The following is an 18,944-nucleotide window of genomic DNA, read 5'->3' as shown; positions in this document are numbered from 1 at the left end:
CACATTCCAATGATACAACGGGGTGGGGGGGGACAAAAATGCAATTTCAAAATGTGGAGGGGACATTTCCCCCGTCCCCAGTGAAAGATGCGCACCTGCATACAATTATATGTAAGGTCCCTCAGTCGAGCAGTGATTTTCAAGCACAGATTCAACCACAAAGACCAGGGAAGGAAACTGCGTAGGGATTTCACCATGAGGCCAATGGTGACTTTAAAAGAGTTACAGTGTTTAAAATGTCTGTAGAATCAGATAACGGAGGATGGATCAACAACATTGTAGTTACTCCACAATACTAACATACATGATAGAGTGAAAAGAAGGAAGCCTGTACAGAATAGGCAGTAAGGAAGGCACTTAAAATAATACTGAAAAGAAAATTGGCAAAGAAATAAACGTTTTGTCCTGAATACAAAGTGTTATATTTGGAGCAAATCCAACACATCACTAAGTACCACTCTTCATATTTTTAAGCAAGGTGGTGGCTGCATCATGTTATGGGTATGCTTGTCATCGGCAAGGACTAGGGAGTTTTTTAGGATAAAAAGGAATGGAATAGAGCTAAGCACTGGCAAAATCATATAGGAAAACTTGATTCAGTCTGTTTTTCAACAGACACTGGGAGACAAATTCACCTTTTAGCAGGACAATGACCTAAAACACAAGGCCAAATATACACTGGAGTTGCTTACCAAGATGACATTGAATGTTGCTAAGTGACCTAGTTACAGTTTTGACTTAAATCGGCTTGAAAATCCATGGCAAAACTTGAAAATATCTGTCTAGCACTGATCAAGAACCGACATGATAATTTTTTTAAAGAATAATGGGCAAATATTGTACAATCCAGGTAAGCAAAACTCTTAGAGATTTACCCAGGAAGACTCACACCTGTAATCACTGCCACATGTGATTCTAACATGTATCGACTTAGGGGGTTGAATACTTACTTAGTGGTTTATTTTCCATATATATATATTTTTTTTTAAATTTTCTTCCATTTTGTCATCACAGGGTATTTTGTGTAATCATTGAAATATATATATTTTTTTAAATCCATTTTAATCCCACTTTGTAACACAACGACATTTGGAAAAAGTCAAGGGGTGTGGATAGTTTCTGAAGGAACGGTACCTTCATCTTCCTTCAAACTGCATGCAGAGGCATACAGATTGTACCCATGAGCTCATCTGACTCTGGGTAAGTAGAAAAAGGTCTTAATTGCCGATATCTCACATTACCCCTTTAAGTAGCTAAAGCAGCATGTCCCCATGTAGTTGTCTCTACTTGTCTCTCTTTCTCCACTATATCAATTCCTCTTCTTCACTGATTAGGGTGAGGGATGAAATTGCTGACAGTTGCAGATCATTGAATCATTCGTTATAGATCTATGAATCGTTCTATATAGATTATATGAATTGTTCGGTATGGATCAGTTAATCATTTATGTATGGGATATCCTGTAGCCAGCCTCATCAATGTGTGTTAGATCACCAGAGATCTTTCTGCTCTGATTCTTTCTGCTCTGATTTTCAGAACTCTAATTTCTCCACTAAAACCACTAATTGAAGAGAAGAGCAGATCTGCTCTGCCAGCTGGCACTGGGCTGGTTGTGCAGTAGTGCATGTGTACCTCCATAGTGGCTGGTGATGCATCACTGCCAGTCATACAGTTTGGTTTGACTCACTCTGTGTCTCTCTGTGTCTCTCTGTCTCTCTCTGTCTCTCTCTGTCTCTGTCATCACCACAGTGATATAACTCTCCTCAGGCCACTTTAACAGCCACATAGATACCATAGATCTAAGGCTGTGTGTATTCAGCCAGCTAACAGTATTAGACAGGGAGAGTAGATTTAGTCTGCAGTGTGTTGATTGTTCCATCCGACCCCCCGCAGACATCCTCATTCTCATTGGTCATCTGTGCTGCTCTAACGATGACATCTAATATTTCTTAGATCTAAAGATATAATATAATGCTCCATAGGTAAACTGCTGTGGTGTGTTAACCTATAGAGGCTGTTGTAGTTAGTATAATAGTTCATATAGGTGAACATGTATATAAGCCTAGTGAGGCATACATCCTGACTGGATCAATCAGATACTAATGGGCTGGCCAGACAGACACACCGGCTGCTGCCAGTTAGCTCTGCTCTGAAGCAGGTGGACCTTGGGCTAATTGAAAACGTGTCAATACTGGTTTGTGTGTGTGTGGCTGTGTGTGCGTGCGTGTGCGCAAAGAGATGACGTGCTCATTAGTGGTACTCTGGGATACTCTGCTTGTGTGCACACTTTTGTGTGTGTGTGTCTCAGTGTGCTGCTGGCTAATCCATCCCCGTGTGTGTGTGTGTGTGTGTGGTGTGTCTAGTGGTAAATTGTGTATATCCGTTCAGACTGTCCACATGAATAATTTGTTTGTCTTATAAATATTTGACTGGACGTTCATTAATATGCACACACGTCGTCTCTAAAGGGCTGCTCACACACACACACACACACACACACACACACACACACACACACACTAGCTGATCAGGCCGTCCGAGGTACTGCTCATGTCATGAATGATCTCAACTTGAAACTACTAAACATTCAATCATGTGATCTACAATAGACACAATAGTCCCTGGTAAAAGGGGTTCAGAGAGAATGAGAGAATGAGAGAGAAATGGTGTGTGTGTGTGTGTGTGTGTGTGTGTGTGTGTGTGTGTGTGTGTGTGTGTGTGTGAAAGAGAGAGATATAGAGAGCGATTACAGAAAATGACAGAGGAAAATATAATTTTCTTTGGCGATTTAGAATATACAGGTATTTGGTGTCAATACTGAAATCTGTTAGTTCTGGACTTTTCTGACCATGTGTGTATCTGTATTTCATGACTGATCGTCTCTGTGTTTCCAGGTAACATCTTGTTGGGTGAGAACCAGGCAGGAAGGAGTGGTCTCAGACCAAAAGCATCAACAGTCATGGTTTGGAGAGCAGGCCTTCTGCTCAGCATACTGCTAGCTACAGCCACACACACCATGTCTGCCAGCTTCCCAGAGGACAGTATACCCCTGGACGTTGTCGATGCACACTGTGAGTACACACACGCTGCACGTACACACACACTCAGGTTAGTCTCACTCACAAGACAGCAGCATCATGTCTCAGTACAATTTAATTTCCAATCAGCTTTTATGCTGCACCCTGTTGTCATGAATTATGTGTCCCATTGTCCTGCATGTATCAGTGAATAGTGTATTGATGGTGTACTGTAAGGTCTTCATGGTAATGTAATGTGTATCAGTGAATAGTGTATTGATGGTGTACTGTAAGGTCTTCATGGTAATGTAATGTGTATCAGTGAATAGTGTATTGATGGTGTACTGTAAGGTCTTCATGGTAATGTAATGTGTATCAGTGAATAGTGTATTGATGGTGTACTGTAAGGTCTTCATGGTAATGTAATGTGTATCAGTGAATAGTGTATTGATGGTGTACTGTAAGGTCTTCATGGTAATGTAATGTGTATCAGTGAATAGTGTATTGATGGTGTACTGTAAGGTCTTCATGGTAATGTAATGTGTATCAGTGAATAGTGTATTGATGGTGTACTGTAAGGTCTTCATGGTAATGTAATGTGTATCAGTGAATAGTGTATTGATGGTGTACTGTAAGGTCTTCATGGTAATGTAATGTGCATCAGTGAATAGTGTATTGATGGTGTACTGTAAGGTCTTCATGGTAATGTAATGTGCATCAGTGAATAGTGTATTGATGGTGTACTGTAAGGTCTTCATGGTAATGTAATGTGCTGACTGATCAGACATAGTATGCCCTGTATAAAATCAATCCTGTCCATCGTCAGCTCAGGCATTAACTAGATTCCCTTCCTCTGTGATGTGCACAGGGAATACAAAGACTGCTGACCTGGCATACCATAACTCTCTCTCTCACTCTCACTCAGTCTTGTATAACTAACGCACAATTCAGTCTCATTCAAAAACCTATTTCCCAAAAACGAACCCTTACCTTAACCCTAACTGTAATCTGAACCTAAACTAAACCCTAGCTACTAACCCTAAACCTTAACCCTAACTGTAACCTGAACCTAAACTAAACCCTAACTACTAACCCTTAACCCTAACTGTAACCTGAACCTAAACTAAACCCTAGCTACTAACCCTAAACCTTAACCCTAAATCCCCTAGAAATGGCATTTGACCTTGTGGGGACCAACAACATTCTGTTGGTTTACTATTCCTGAGGCGACCACAGCAGCCTGAATTACACTACTGAGACATTTCTATAAAGCTGTAACACACAACATGTTTACGCTTAATCAATAACCTGATTGATAGTGTGTGGCCCTCAGAGCCAGTGTGTGTGTGTAGCACTCTGAAAGCTTACATGTGCGTGATCTCTAACTAACGTGTGTATGTGTGTTTCAGTCTCGCGGCAGTACCCAGTGTTCCGAGGTCGTCTGTCAGGGAACGAGTCACAGCACAGACTGGACTTCCAACTGATGACCAAGATACAGGATACACTGTTCATCGCTGGCAGAGACCAGGTGTATCTAGTGAGTCTCCGGGAATCCTACAGGAATGAGATCATTCCCTACAGGGTAAGTCTGCCTGTCTTTGAGTTTGTCTGTCTGTCTAACCACAAGTTACTCACTGAGTTACACACAAGTCGTCTGTAGAAAAAACTACCTCATCAATCACATAATTAGCAGGCTATAAATGAGAGTGGAAATGGTTCTTTCTATAAATAATGGGGCCAATGTGTGACATTGGGATCAACATTTCAAAGTGGTTTGAAACTAAAATAAAATGTTTTTTCATAGATGAAATAGATTGGATGCATACATGGTGTTGTTTCGGTAGCCGATGTGGTTCACGCAGGGATACATAATAAACCCATGAATAATGGTAGCATTAATCTCACCATCCCTGGTTTAATAATGAGAAAGTGACCAAAAACCAGGTTCCTTTTTAATGGAAGACTTTGTATGGGAAGCCAACAGATGTCTTCATAATAACTGCAAGTACTGCAACACCCTTCAATTGAATTCCATTGAAGCGGTGGGAAACTGTGGCCACATTTCTCACAAAAGCAGATCAAAAATGAAATCACAGATAATTAAAAGGGAGCAGGAGAACTTATAAATGGGCTACAAGAATTAAAAATAATTTTCAAGCACCAGATTTTCAAGGTAGGCCTATTCCAGTTCTTGAATTTCTGAGCTCCAAATTTAATTTCAAGTAGGCTACTTCAAGCCTCTTGTATTGTTTAAAATTGCAGGTATAACATGGAGAAAAAAATGTCTTTGTCACGTTATTTCATTACCAGATCATAATGTCCATAAGCCCACTAGGCTGTGTAATTTGTTGGCATTATATCCAGAATAATTCATAGGAATAACATTGGTGTTGCGCACAGCTGCGCACAGTAGACTCCATGTCCAATCGGAGGCACAAAAACAGATGAAAATTTTTATGTACTGAGTTCATGTTTTCTATGTTAAATCTAACGAGACCCTGCTGTAAATCAAGCAGGCAACAACAGATGATCCGCATCAATTCACTAGGGATATTAGATCCAACGTGGATCCAGGAACAACTGTCTTCACCGGTGTAACGAATGAGACACCAAAATAGGATTTTTTTCCAGCACTCGGGCTGTTGTTGCATTGCATGCGCTTTCACAACAGCTGTTCGTTCAGCACTTGACTGTCATTCAGAAAATTCCTTCCTGGATCAGATGATGATGTGTGAAAATATTACGGCGTACCTAATCAGCTGGACACCAAATGATCACCCAACAAGTATTAAGCATAATTATTGAAGAACCGGAGGGTCTGCTGTCCGGACCTCTGGCAGTCTCTATGGGGGTGCCACAGGGTTCAATTCTTGGACCGACTCTCTTCTCTGTATACATCAATGATGTCGCTCTTGCTGCTGGTGAGTCTCTGATCCACCTCTACGCAGACGACACCATTCTGTAAACTTCTGGCCCTTCTTTGGACACTGTGTTAACAACCCTCCAGGCAAGCTTCAATGCCATACAACTCTCCTTCCGTTTCCTCCAATTGCTCTTCAATACAAGTAAAACTAAATGCATGCTCTTCAACCGATCGCTGCCTGCACCTGCCCGCCTGTCCAACATCACTACTCTGGACGCCTCTGACTTAGAATACGTGGACAACTACAAATACATAGGTGTCTGGTTAGACTGTAAACTCTCCTTCCAGACCCACATCAAACATCTCCAATCCAAAGTTAAATCTAGAATTGGCTTCCTATTTCGCAACAAAGCATCCTTCACTCATGCTGCCAAACATACCCTTGTAAAACTGACCATCCTACCAATCCTCGACTTCGGCGATGTCATTTACAAAATAGCCTCCAATACCCTACTCAACAAATTGGATGCAGTCTATCACAGTGCAATCTGTTTTGTCACCAAAGCCCCATATACTACCCACCATTGCGACCTGTACACTCTCGTTGGCTGGCCCTCGCTTCATACTCGTCGCCAAACCCACTGGCTCCATGTCATCTACAAGACCCTGCTAGGTAAAGTCCCCCCTTATCTCAGCTCGCTGGTCACCATAGCATCACCCACCTGTAGCACGCACTCCAGCAGGTATATCTCTCTGGTCACCCCCAAAACCAATTCTTTCTTTAGCCGCCTCTCCTTCCAGTTCTCTGCTGACAATGACTGGAACGAACTACAAAAATCTCTGAAACTGGAAACACTTATCTCCCTCACTAGCTTTAACCTCTAGTGACTCCCAAACCCGCATGCGGGAGCGTAATCATCGCCTGAAACTAATTAGCATAATGCAGCGGACATAAATATCCCTAGAAAATATTCCTATTCATGAAAATCACAAATGAAATATATTGAGACACAGCTTAGCCTTTTGTTAATCACACTGTCATCTCAGATTTTCAAAATATGCTTTACAGCCAACGCTAGACAAGCATTTGTGTAAGTTTATCATAGCCTAGGATAGCATTATGCCTTGCTAGCAGCAGGCAACCTTGTCACGGAAATCAGAAAAGCAATCAAATTAAATCGTTTACCTTTGATGAACTTCGGATGTTTTCACTCACGAGACTCCCAGGTAGATAGCCAGAGTTCATTTTTTCCCAAAATATTATTTTTGTAGGTGAAACAGCTCCGTTTGTTCTTCACGTTTGGCTGAGAAATCGCCCGGAAATTACGGTCACCACAACGTCGAAAAATATTCCAAATTAGCTCCATAATATCGACAGAAACATGGCAAACGTTGTTTAGAATCCATCCTCAAACGTTAGTGTTTTCTATTGAAAGCTGTCAATTATATGCATATTCTAGAATCTTTTCCTGACAAAATATCCAGTTTAAAACGGGAACGTTTTCTTTCCAAAAATGAAAATACTGCCCCCTAACACCAAGAGTTAAGCACCAACTGTCAGAGCAGCTCACAGATTACTGCACCTGTACATAGCCCACCTATAATGTAGCCCAAACAACTACCTCTTTCCCTACTGTATTTATTTTATTTATTTATTTATTTATTTATTTTGCTCCTTTGCACCCCATTATTTTTATTTCTACTTTGCACATTCTTCCACTGCAAATCTACCATTCCAGTGTTTTACTTGCTATATTGTATTTACTTTGCCACCATGGCCTTTCTTTGCCTTTACCTCCCTTATCTCACCTCATTTGCTCACATCGTATATAGACTTGTTTATACTGTATTAGTGACTGTATGTTTGTTTTACTCCATGTGTAACTCTGTGTTGTTGTATGTGTCGAACTGCTTTACTTTATCTTGGCCAGGTCGCAATTGTAAATGAGAACTTGTTCTCAACTTGCCTACCTGGTTAAATAAAGGTGAAATAAATAAATGATCAATTTAGGTTTTAAGTACCGTTGACTCTTTCGGTTAGAAGCATAAACTTTTGCAATCACATACATTATTTTGGATTTGTGTGCCCATAAAAACAGTTTTCACCCTGTAACATAAGGAGACAAGAAATGGTTACACTGCATTTCTGAGATCTCTATACAAAAAAAAACTGTCCTACAGCTATATCCAGGATTCTTACAGGGTTAAAGTTCAATGTCTAACAGTATATGATATAACGACAACTTACACTGCCATAAATGCAAGAACAGAAAAGTAATTTTTTATGTAACACGATTTTGGACAAATCCGTCAAGACGATGATAAAAGGTTAAACATAGGTTTTTAAGTAAACTTTGATTGAATATAGCTATGATCCCCCATTACATCTTCATGTAATGACATTTTTTGCAGATTGTTATCAATGACTTATCAGCAGCTGTAAAAAGTTGTCCAGTGTGGGAAATCCCAAATGCTGAATTGTGTATGTTTGTGCTTGCCTGAATGTATGTGCCTCAATATGTGTGTGTGTGTTGATGTTTACAGAAGTTAACATGGAGGTCAGGCGAGGCAGACAGAAAGAACTGTGCCATGAAGGGGAAACACAGAGTAAGACTTTACTATACTTACTAATATACTATGTTACTACTCACTGCCTTTCTACTGACTACTATAGACTCTCTACACTCGGCTTTACCTCTCACCTCATAATGTCTTATCATTATAGCTGCCATTATAGCTACTGGCTATAGCTGCCATTATAGCTACTGGCTATAGCTGCCATTATAGCTACTGGCTAAACGGTTTATAATATGATCTCCTCTCTCTCTGTCCTCCTCCAGGATGAGTGTCATAACTACATCAAGGTTCTGGTTCCCAGAAATGATGACCTGGTGTTCATCTGTGGAACAAACGGCTTCAACCCCATGTGCCGATACTACAGGGTAAGACAACAGCAGGGTGTGTGAGAAACGTTCTCTCTCCCTCCCGCTCTGCCTCCATAAGCACCTATTGTTCACTATGCCGTCCGCGTCTTTGTTAACGGAGTGCATGTGTGTCTGTGTGTAGCTGGATAACCTGGAGTTTGATGGGGAGGAAATCAGCGGACTGGCACGATGCCCGTTTGACGCCAAGCAGACCAATGTCGCTCTGTTCGCTGGTATAACCACACACACACACACACACACACACAGACACACACACACACACACACACACACACACACACTGTGGCCATAGCAACTAGGGTTCATAAGTCAGTCTGTAAACAAACAGTTTGAACCAGGGTGTTAGATCCACATGTCCAGTCTGACAGAATGGAATGTGTTTGTCTGACCTGTGTGTGTGTGTGTGTGTGTTGTTTCAGACGGGAAGCTGTACTCGGCAACGGTTGCTGACTTCCTGGCGAGCGACGCAGTGATCTACCGTAGTATGGGTGACGGCTCGGCCCTCAGGACTATCAAATACGACTCCAAATGGCTGAAAGGTAAACATAGCAGTGTGTGTTGACCACAGACTCTGTCCATGTCCCTGTCCTGCGAAGACGTCCTGTAGCTCTGCTCTGTCACACTATCTAGGTCAACTTTTACACACAGCTGTAACAGGAACACTGAAATATTCAGGATGGATGCAGAGAGAGAGAGAGAAGTGGGGAAGGAGGGAGAGGGGAGGAGAACAGAGAGAGACAGAGTTGAAGGGAGGACAGAGGTAGTTATGTATAGACAGTGGTAGTTATGTAAAGACAGTGGTAGTTATGTATAGACAGAGGTAGTTATGTATAGACAGAGGTAGTTATGTATAGACAGAGGTAGTTATGTATAGACAGAGGTAGTTATGTATAGACAGAGGTAGAAGTAGAGGGAGAGAAAAAAAGAGACGTGACAACACAAAACCTCTGTCCCCTCTCTCTTCCAGAGCCCCATTTCCTGCATGCAGTGGATTATGGGAACTATGTCTACTTCTTCTACAGAGAGATCGCAGCAGAACACAACAACTTGGGCAAGGTAACACACACACACACACACACACACACACACACACACACACACACACACACACACAGTTTACTAGACAACATTGTATATTATAAATATTGATGTATTATAAATAGTAAACACTATATTACCAGACAACAGACAGTGTTGTAGAAAAGTGCAGAGTACAGCAGAATGTGTAAGGTGTAGTTTGGTAGGGACTGAACTGTAGGTCAAACTACTTTACATGTAAACCCTTTACCCATGGAGAGGATTCACACACACACACACACACACACACACACACACACACACACACACACACACACACACACACACACACACACACACACACACACACACACACACACACACACACACTCTTGGTGGTAATGGATGTTTTCTGCAGTTGTTAGTTGCTTTAGCCACCACAGGCCTCATATTTACCCATGATGCATCATTCAGAGAATGGGCGGCCAGGCTGAAACCGTGGGATGATAAATATTTTAGCGCTACTAATGCTGGGATGTGTGTTTGTGTGTGTTCCTGTGTGTGTGTGTGTGTGTGTGTGTGTGTGTGTGTGTCGATGCTGATGGGTCTGGGATAACACCTGGGCAGATGGAGCTTTGCACTGGTCAATTATTTAAGCTGTTTCTGCTGACTGCTTCACACGCTTCATTTAAACCACAATAGCTCTAGCCCTAGTCCCCCACACTCCAACACCCAGAGCTTTAGCCCTAGTCCCCCACACTCCAACACCCAGAGCTCTAGCCCTAGTCCCCCACACTCCAACACCCAGAGCTCTAGCCCTAGTCCCCCACACCCAGAGCTCTAGCCCTAGTCCCCCACACTCCAACACCCAGAGCTCTAGCCCTAGTCCCCCACACCCAGAGCTCTAGCCCTAGTCCCCCACACTCCAACTCCCAGAGCTCTAGCCCTAGTCCCACACAGTCCAACACCCAGAGCCCTAGCCCTAGTCCCCCACAGTCCAACACCCAGAGCCCTAGCCCTAGTCCCCCATAGTCCAACACCCAGAGCTCTAGCCCTAGTCCCACACAGTCCAACACCCAGAGCCCTAGCCCTAGTCCCTAACAGTCCAACACCCAGAGCTCTAGCCCTAGTCCCACACAGTCCAACACCCAGAGCTCTAGCCCTAGTCCCACACAGTCCAACACCCAGAGCTGTAGCCCTAGTCCCCTACAGCCCAACACTCCAACACCCAGAGCTCTAGCCCTAGTCCCCTACAGCCCAACACCCAGAGCCCTAGTCCCCCACAGTCCAACACCCAGAGCTCTAGCCCAGAGATCTAGCCCAGTCCCTATCATATAGCCCCGTCCTATAGCCCAGTCCCCATCATATAGCCCAGTCCCTATCATATAGCCCCATCCTATAGCCCAGTCCCCGTCCTATAGCCCAGACCCTATCATATAGCCCCATACTATAGCCCAATTCCAGTCCTATAGCCCACTCCCTATCATATAGTTCCGTCTTATAGCACCATCCTATAGCCCAGTCCCTATCATATAGCCCAGTCCTATAGCCCAGCCCTATAGCCCAGTCCCTATCATATAGCACCGTCCTATAGCCCAGTCCTATAGCCCAGTACCTATCAAATAGCACCGTCCTACAGCCCAGCCCCTATCATATAGCCTAGCCCCTATCATATAGCCCAGTCCTATAGCCCATCTCTGTCCTAGTTCAAGGTTAATCAGACTGAGTAAAGAGGTGTGTGTGAATCAGGTTTAGGGCTAAGAGGTGTGAGTGTGAGGTGTTTGTTCAATCGGAGCTTCAAACAAATGTCCTCTCTGACACAGGGTCCTGGATAAGCATGTGTGTGCGCCCGCGCGTGTGCTTGTGTATGCGTCACACTGTGAGGCCACAGGATGAGGCAGATGTCTTATTCAGAGGGAGGAAGTGTTTTAGTGATGCTGATTGCAGAGTCTCTCTCTCTCCCCCCTGCTCCCCCTTTCCTTTCCAGGCCGTCTACTCCAGAGTGGCTCGTATCTGTAAGAACGACGTAGGCGGGTCTCAGCGTGTGTTGGAGAAACACTGGACGTCCTTCGTCAAGGCCAGACTCAACTGTTCTGTTCCTGGAGAATCGTTCTTCTACTTCGATGTTCTACAGTCCATCACTGACATCATCAACATCAACGGAGTTCCTTCTGTGGTGGGAGTCTTCACTACACAGATGAACAGGTAAGGATGGACACACTGAGGCTGCATCCCAAATGGCACCCTATTCCCTGTATAGTGCACTACTTTTGACTAGGGACCATAGGGATCTGGTCAAAGTGGTTCACTATACGGGAATAGGGTGCCATTTGGGGTACACTCTTTGTAATATTGGTGTAACAGATGTGTAACAGATGTGTTGTTATTGTGAATCTCTTGTGTGTGTTTTCTCCATATCTAGTTAATAGTAGTTGTGTAACAGTGTGTGGTTGTGTTCCTCTCTCTTCAGTATCCTAGGGTCTATAGTGTGTATATTAGTAGCTATAGTTAATAGTAGTTGTGTAACAGTGTGTGGTTGTGTTCCTCTCTCTTCAGTATCCTAGGGCCTACAGTGTGTATATTAGTAGCTATAGTTAATAGTAGTTGTGTAACAGTGTGTGGTTGTGTTCCTCTCTCTTCAGTATCCTAGGGCCTACAGTGTGTATATTAGTAGCTATAGTTAATAGTAGTTGTGTAACAGTGTGTGGTTGTGTTCCTCTCTCTTCAGTATCCTAGGGCCTACAGTGTGTATATTAGTAGCTATAGTTAATAGTAGTTGTGTAACAGTGTGTGGTTGTGTTCCTCTCTCTTCAGTATCCTAGGGCCTACAGTGTGTATATTAGTAGCTATAGTTAATAGTAGTTGTGTAACAGTGTGTGGTTGTGTTCCTCTCTCTTCAGTATCCCAGGGCCTACAGTGTGTATATTAGTAGCTATAGTTAATAGTAGTTGTGTAACAGTGTGTGGTTGTGTTCCTCTCTCTTCAGTATCCTAGGGTCTACAGTGTGTATATTAGTAGCTATAGTTAATATTAGTTGTGTAACAGTGTGTGGTTGTGTTCCTCTCTCTTCAGTATCCCAGGGCCTACAGTGTGTATATTAGTAGCTATAGTTAATATTAGTTGTGTAACAGTGTGTGGTTGTGTTCCTCTCTCTTCAGTATCCCAGGGCCTACAGTGTGTATATTAGTAGCTATAGTTAATAGTAGTTGTGTAACAGTGTGTGGTTGTGTTCCTCTCTCTTCAGTATCCCAGGGCCTACAGTGTGTATATTAGTAGCTATAGTTAATAGTAGTTGTGTAACAGTGTGTGGTTGTGTTCCTCTCTCTTCCGTATCCTAGGGTCTACAGTGTGTATATTAGTAGCTATAGTTAATATTAGTTGTGTAACAGTGTGTGGTTGTGTTCCTCTCTCTTCAGTATCCCAGGGCCTACAGTGTGTATATTAGTAGCTATAGTTAATATTAGTTGTGTAACAGTGTGTGGTTGTGTTCCTCTCTCTTCAGTATCCCAGGGCCTACAGTGTGTATATTAGTAGCTATAGTTAATAGTAGTTGTGTAACAGTGTGTGGTTGTGTTCCTCTCTCTTCAGTATCCCAGGGCCTACAGTGTGTATATTAGTAGCTATAGTTAATATTAGTTGTGTAACAGTGTGTGGTTGTGTTCCTCTCTCTTCAGTATCCCAGGGCCTACAGTGTGTATATTAGTAGCTATAGTTAATAGTAGTTGTGTAACAGTGTGTGGTTGTGTTCCTCTCTCTTCAGTATCCCAGGGCCTACAGTGTGTATATTAGTAGCTATAGTTAATAGTAGTTGTGTAACAGTGTGTGGTTGTGTTCCTCTCTCTTCAGTATCCTAGGGTCTACAGTGTGTATATTAGTAGCTATAGTTAATAGTAGTTGTGTAACAGTGTGTGGTTGTGTTCCTCTCTCTTCAGTATCCCAGGGCCTACAGTGTGTATATTAGTAGCTATAGTTAATAGTAGTTGTGTAACAGTGTGTGGTTGTGTTCCTCTCTCTTCAGTATCCCAGGGTCGACAGTGTGTATATTAGTAGCTATAGTTAATAGTAGTTGTGTAACAGTGTGTGGTTGTGTTCCTCTCTCTTCAGTATCCCAGGGCCTACAGTGTGTATATTAGTAGCTATAGTTAATAGTAGTTGTGTAACAGTGTGTGGTTGTGTTCCTCTCTCTTCATTATCCCAGGGTCTACAGTGTGTATATTAGTAGCTATAGTTAATAGTAGTTGTGTAACAGTGTGTGGTTGTGTTCCTCTCTCTTCAGTATCCCAGGGCCTACAGTGTGTATATTAGTAGCTATAGTTAATAGTAGTTGTGTAACAGTGTGTGGTTGTGTTCCTCTCTCTTCAGTATCCCAGGGCCTACAGTGTGTATATTAGTAGCTATAGTTAATATTAGTTGTGTAACAGTGTGTGGTTGTGTTCCTCTCTCTTCAGTATCCCAGGGCCTACAGTGTGTATATTAGTAGCTATAGTTAATAGTAGTTGTGTAACAGTGTGTGGTTGTGTTCCTCTCTCTTCAGTATCCTAGGGTCTACAGTGTGTATATTAGTAGCTATAGTTAATAGTAGTTGTGTAACAGTGTGTGGTTGTGTTCCTCTCTCTTCAGTATCCCAGGGCCTACAGTGTGTATATTAGTAGCTATAGTTAATAGTAGTTGTGTAACAGTGTGTGGTTGTGTTCCTCTCTCTTCAGTATCCCAGGGTCGACAGTGTGTATATTAGTAGCTATAGTTAATAGTAGTTGTGTAACAGTGTGTGGTTGTGTTCCTCTCTCTTCAGTATCCCAGGGCCTACAGTGTGTATATTAGTAGCTATAGTTAATAGTAGTTGTGTAACAGTGTGTGGTTGTGTTCCTCTCTCTTCAGTATCCCAGGGTCTACAGTGTGTATATTAGTAGCTATAGTTAATAGTAGTTGTGTAACAGTGTGTGGTTGTGTTCCTCTCTCTTCAGTATCCCAGGGCCTACAGTGTGTATATTAGTAGCTATAGTTAATAGTAGTTGTGTAACAGTGTGTGGTTGTGTTCCTCTCTCTTCAGTATCCCAGGGTCTGCAGTGTGTGCGTTCTCCATGGATGACATAGAGAAGGTGTTCAGAGGACGATTTAAAGAACAGAAAACACCTGACTCTGTCTGGACCGCCTTCCCAGAGGAGAGACTGCCCAAACCCAGGTATGTACCTGTACCTTTACCCAAACCCAAACCCAGGTATGTACCTGTACCTTTACCCTAACCCAGGTATGTACCTGTATCTTTCCCTAACCCAGGTATGTACCTGTACCTTTACCCAAACCCAGGTATGTACCTGTACCTTTCCCTAACCCAGGTATGTACCTGTACCTTTACCCAAACCCAAACCCAGGTATGTACCTGTACCTTTACCCAAACCCAAACCCAGGTATGTACCTGTACCTTTACCCAAACCCAAACCCAGGTATGTACCTGTACCTTTACCCTAACCCAGGTATGTACCTGTATCTTTACCCAAACCCAGGTATGTACCTGTACCTTTCCCTAACCCAGGTATGTACCTGTACCTTTACCCAAACCCAAACCCAGGTATGTACCTGTACCTTTCCCCAAACCCAGGTATGTACCTGTACCTTTACCCAAACCCAAACCCAGGTATGTACCTGTACCTTTACCCAAACCCAAACCCAGGTATGTACCTGTACCTTTACCCAAACCCAGGTACTATACCTACAGTATGTCAGTCTCTAACCCTGACCCAAGCCCAGGTACTATACCTACAGTATGTCAGTCTCTAACCCTGACCCAAGCCCAGGTACTATACCTACAGTATGTCAGTCTCTAACCCTGACCCAAGCCCAGTATGTCTCAGTAAGTGTATGTCAGTCTCTAACACTGACCCAAGCCCAGTATGTCTCAGTAAGTGTATGTCAGTCTCTAACCCTGACCCAAGCCCAGTATGTCTCAGTAAGTGTATGTCAGTCTCTAACCCTGACCCAAGCCCAGTATGTCTCAGTAAGTGTATGTCAGTCTCTAACCCTGACCCAAGCCCAGTATGTCTCAGTAAGTGTATGTCAGTCTCTAACCCTGACCCAAGCCCAGTATGTCTCAGTAAGTGTATGTCAGTCTCTAACCCTGACCCAAGCCCAGTATGTCTCAGTAAGTGTATGTCAGTCTCTAACCCTGACCCAAGCCCAGTATGTCTCAGTAAGTGTATGTCAGTCTCTAACCCTGACCCAAGCCCAGTATGTCTCAGTAAGTGTATGTCAGTCTCTAACCCTGACCCAAGCCCAGTATGTCTCAGTAAGTGTATGTCAGTCTCTAACCCTGACCCAAGTCCAGTATGTCTCAGTAAGTGTATGTCAGTCTCTAACCCTGACCCAAGCCCAGTATGTCTCAGTAAGTGAATGTCAGTCTCTAACCCTGACCCAAGCCCAGTATGTCTCAGTAAGTGTATGTCAGTCTCTAACCCTTACCCAAGCCCAGTATGTCTCAGTAAGTGTATGTCAGTCTCTAACCCTGACCCAAGCCCAGTATGTCACAGTAAGTGTGTGTCAGTCTCTAACCCTGACCCAAGCCCAGTATGTCTCAGTAAGTGTATGTCAGTCTGCACAACAACAGGTACATGACCCACCCTTAAGTTTATGATGCAGGGCAGGACTGTATTGTCACCATAACCTTGAGTTTTGGTCTCATTGAGATAAACCCTCTTTAACAAGAGAGACATGGTCTATGACCACACACACGTACACACACACACGTACACACACGTACACACACGTACACACACACACACACACACACACACACACACACACACACACACACACACACACACACACACACACACACACACACACACACACATACACACACACACACACACACACACACACACACACACACACACACACACAGATGATGGTTATTAGCAGTAAATAATGAATCTGGATATTTAGACGTTGCATATTTAAGCTGTATTCACATACACACGTAGCTCAGCTCTCTGGCCCCAGAGCTCCACAGAGCTGCTCATTATGGTGGTAAATAATGAAGATTCTAATCCTCTGTTATGACTTCATGTTTACGGTGATACAGCAGCACGTCTCTTTGTGGTCCTGACAGGCATCTGCTCCTCTGTCATACCCTAACCCCTCTCCTCAGTTCAATTCAATAGTCAACATTATTAGTCCCTACAGGGGGATGGTAGCTGGGCTCATGTGTGACCTGTGGTGACCTTTGACCCCTCTCTGACCCCTATGACTCCAGGCCAGGCTGCTGTGCGGGTCACGGCCAGGCTGAGTCCTATAAGACCTCTATAGAGTTCCCTGATGAGACCCTCCTCTTCATCAAGTCTCACCCCCTCATGGACTCCTCCGTGCCTAACATAGGAGATGAGCCCTGGTTCACCAAGACACGCGTCAGGTAAGCACACACAGACAAACACACACACGCACACATCGCAAGAGTTGCTTGTAGGATCTAAATTCCCGGGTAACAATCAACAAAAAACTAAATCAAAATGCTCATTTGTAGATCGCACTGATGGCCTTTAAATACTGGCTTGATAATTCCTACTGAAGTCTGACTGTCCTCCTGTCTTGTCCTTGTCTCTCTAGGTACAGGCTGACAGCCCTGGCGGTGGACAACGCGGCTGGTCCACATGGTAACTACACGGTGCTGTTCATTGGTTCAGAGGCGGGCGTGGTGCTGAAGGTTCTAGCCAAGACTTCCCCTCTGTCCCTAAACGACAGCATCCTATTGGAGGAGATTGACCTGTTCAACAGAGCCAAGTACGGAACACTCACTACACGTCTCTCACTGTCTCTCTCTCTTACTCTCTTTGCGTCTCTCTCTTAGTCTCTGTCTCACTGTCTTTCTCTTTTTTTGGTCTCATCTCTCACTCTGTGTTCTTCTCTTTCACGCTGTGTGTCTCTCACCGTCTGTCTCTCACTGTCTGTCTCTCCTCTCTCTTCCTCTCAGTCTCTCTCGCTCTCCTCTTTCTTCCTTTCAGTATCTCTCGACTGTCTTTCCCTGTCTCTCTCTTTCCTCTGTCACTTTCTCTTTCCTCTGTCTTCCTCTGTCTCTCTCTCTTTCCTCTGTCTTCCTCTGTGTCTCTCTCTTTCTTCTGTCTTCCTCTGTCTCTCTCTTTCCTCTGTCTTCCTCTGTCTCTCTCTTTCCTCTGTCTTCCTCTGTCTCTCTCTCTTTCCTCTGTCTTCCTCTGTCTTCCTCTGTCTCTCTCTCTTTCCTCTGTATTCCTCTGCCTCTCTCTCTCTCTCTCCTCTGTCTTCCTCTGTCTTCCTCTCAGTCTCTCGTTCTCTCCTGTCAGTAAGGGTATCAGGGCTAAACAGTGCCACTGTGATTACATCTGGAGAGTGAAACCGTAGACAGGCCTTTCTGATAAACAACCGATCAAGTAACCTGTAATCTGATTTCTGATTCTCCTCTGTCTCCCCCTCCACCACCCACCCTCCCTTTCTCTCTCTCCCCTACTCCCTCTCCTCTCCTAACCCATCTCTTCCCTCTCTTTTCTTCTCTCTGTCTCCCAGGTGTCTGTCTAACAGTGAGGATGACAGGCATATTTTGTCGCTCCATGTTGACAGAGACACACACAGTGTGTATGTAGCTTTCTCTAGCTGTGTGGTTCGCATGCCTCTCAGCCGCTGTGAGCGACACACTAACTGCCACAAGTGAGTCAGACACAGACACATACAGACACACACACACACGCATTCAGAAACATGCACACACTCCACTCCAAGGTTACTTTCTGCTGTACCTGGTCACAGGTTTGTGTGTTCATTGATGTGTTTTTTCTCTATCTACATGTCATAAACACTGAGTACCTGTAGCACACTGGTTAATATACAGCCAGACAGAGGTTAACTGGTTCTGCCTATTTAACCCTGTATGGTGAACTGTATATTTACAGATATGTTAACCCTGTGTTGTGTTTCTCCCCTAGGTCTTGTATAGCGTCCAGGGACCCCTACTGTGGCTGGATGCCTCATGGAGCCTGTGAGAGGATCCTGCCTGGAGTTCTGTGAGTACCAAGTATTACAATACTAAATAGTATGAATACTCAGGGCCCTAAAGTGTGATCAATTTGATCTCATATGCAAC

At 43.6% G+C, this 18,944-nt stretch overlaps 1 protein-coding gene across 4 annotated transcripts in view; it reads left to right on the top strand.

The window, feature by feature from the left end:
- LOC139384361 (semaphorin-6D-like) overlaps positions 1 to 18,944 on the top strand; it is a 41,815-nt gene that overhangs the window by 9,838 nt on the left and 13,033 nt on the right. For all 4 annotated transcript variants that reach the window (XR_011628848.1, XM_071129069.1, XM_071129068.1 and 1 more), the window contains exons 2-14: positions 2,895 to 3,071; positions 4,427 to 4,599; positions 8,425 to 8,487; positions 8,721 to 8,822; positions 8,947 to 9,037; positions 9,244 to 9,363; positions 9,792 to 9,880; positions 11,829 to 12,046; positions 14,892 to 15,023; positions 17,091 to 17,246; positions 17,441 to 17,614; positions 18,371 to 18,511; positions 18,787 to 18,864. Coding sequence is in view for 3 of the 4 variants with exons in the window: in XM_071129069.1 (XP_070985170.1) it covers positions 2,960 to 3,071; positions 4,427 to 4,599; positions 8,425 to 8,487; positions 8,721 to 8,822; positions 8,947 to 9,037; positions 9,244 to 9,363; positions 9,792 to 9,880; positions 11,829 to 12,046; positions 14,892 to 15,023; positions 17,091 to 17,246; positions 17,441 to 17,614; positions 18,371 to 18,511; positions 18,787 to 18,864 (1,649 nt within the window). In the remaining variant the exon portion in view is untranslated. The remainder of the gene's footprint in view (positions 1 to 2,894; positions 3,072 to 4,426; positions 4,600 to 8,424; positions 8,488 to 8,720; positions 8,823 to 8,946; positions 9,038 to 9,243; positions 9,364 to 9,791; positions 9,881 to 11,828; positions 12,047 to 14,891; positions 15,024 to 17,090; positions 17,247 to 17,440; positions 17,615 to 18,370; positions 18,512 to 18,786; positions 18,865 to 18,944) is intronic.

Source organism: Oncorhynchus clarkii, chromosome 26 (genome assembly GCF_045791955.1).
Source record: "Oncorhynchus clarkii lewisi isolate Uvic-CL-2024 chromosome 26, UVic_Ocla_1.0, whole genome shotgun sequence".
Lineage (NCBI taxonomy): Eukaryota > Metazoa > Chordata > Actinopteri > Salmoniformes > Salmonidae > Oncorhynchus > Oncorhynchus clarkii.
The sequence above is the reverse complement of the archived record's forward strand: the minus strand, read 5'-3'. Positions and strand labels throughout refer to the sequence as shown.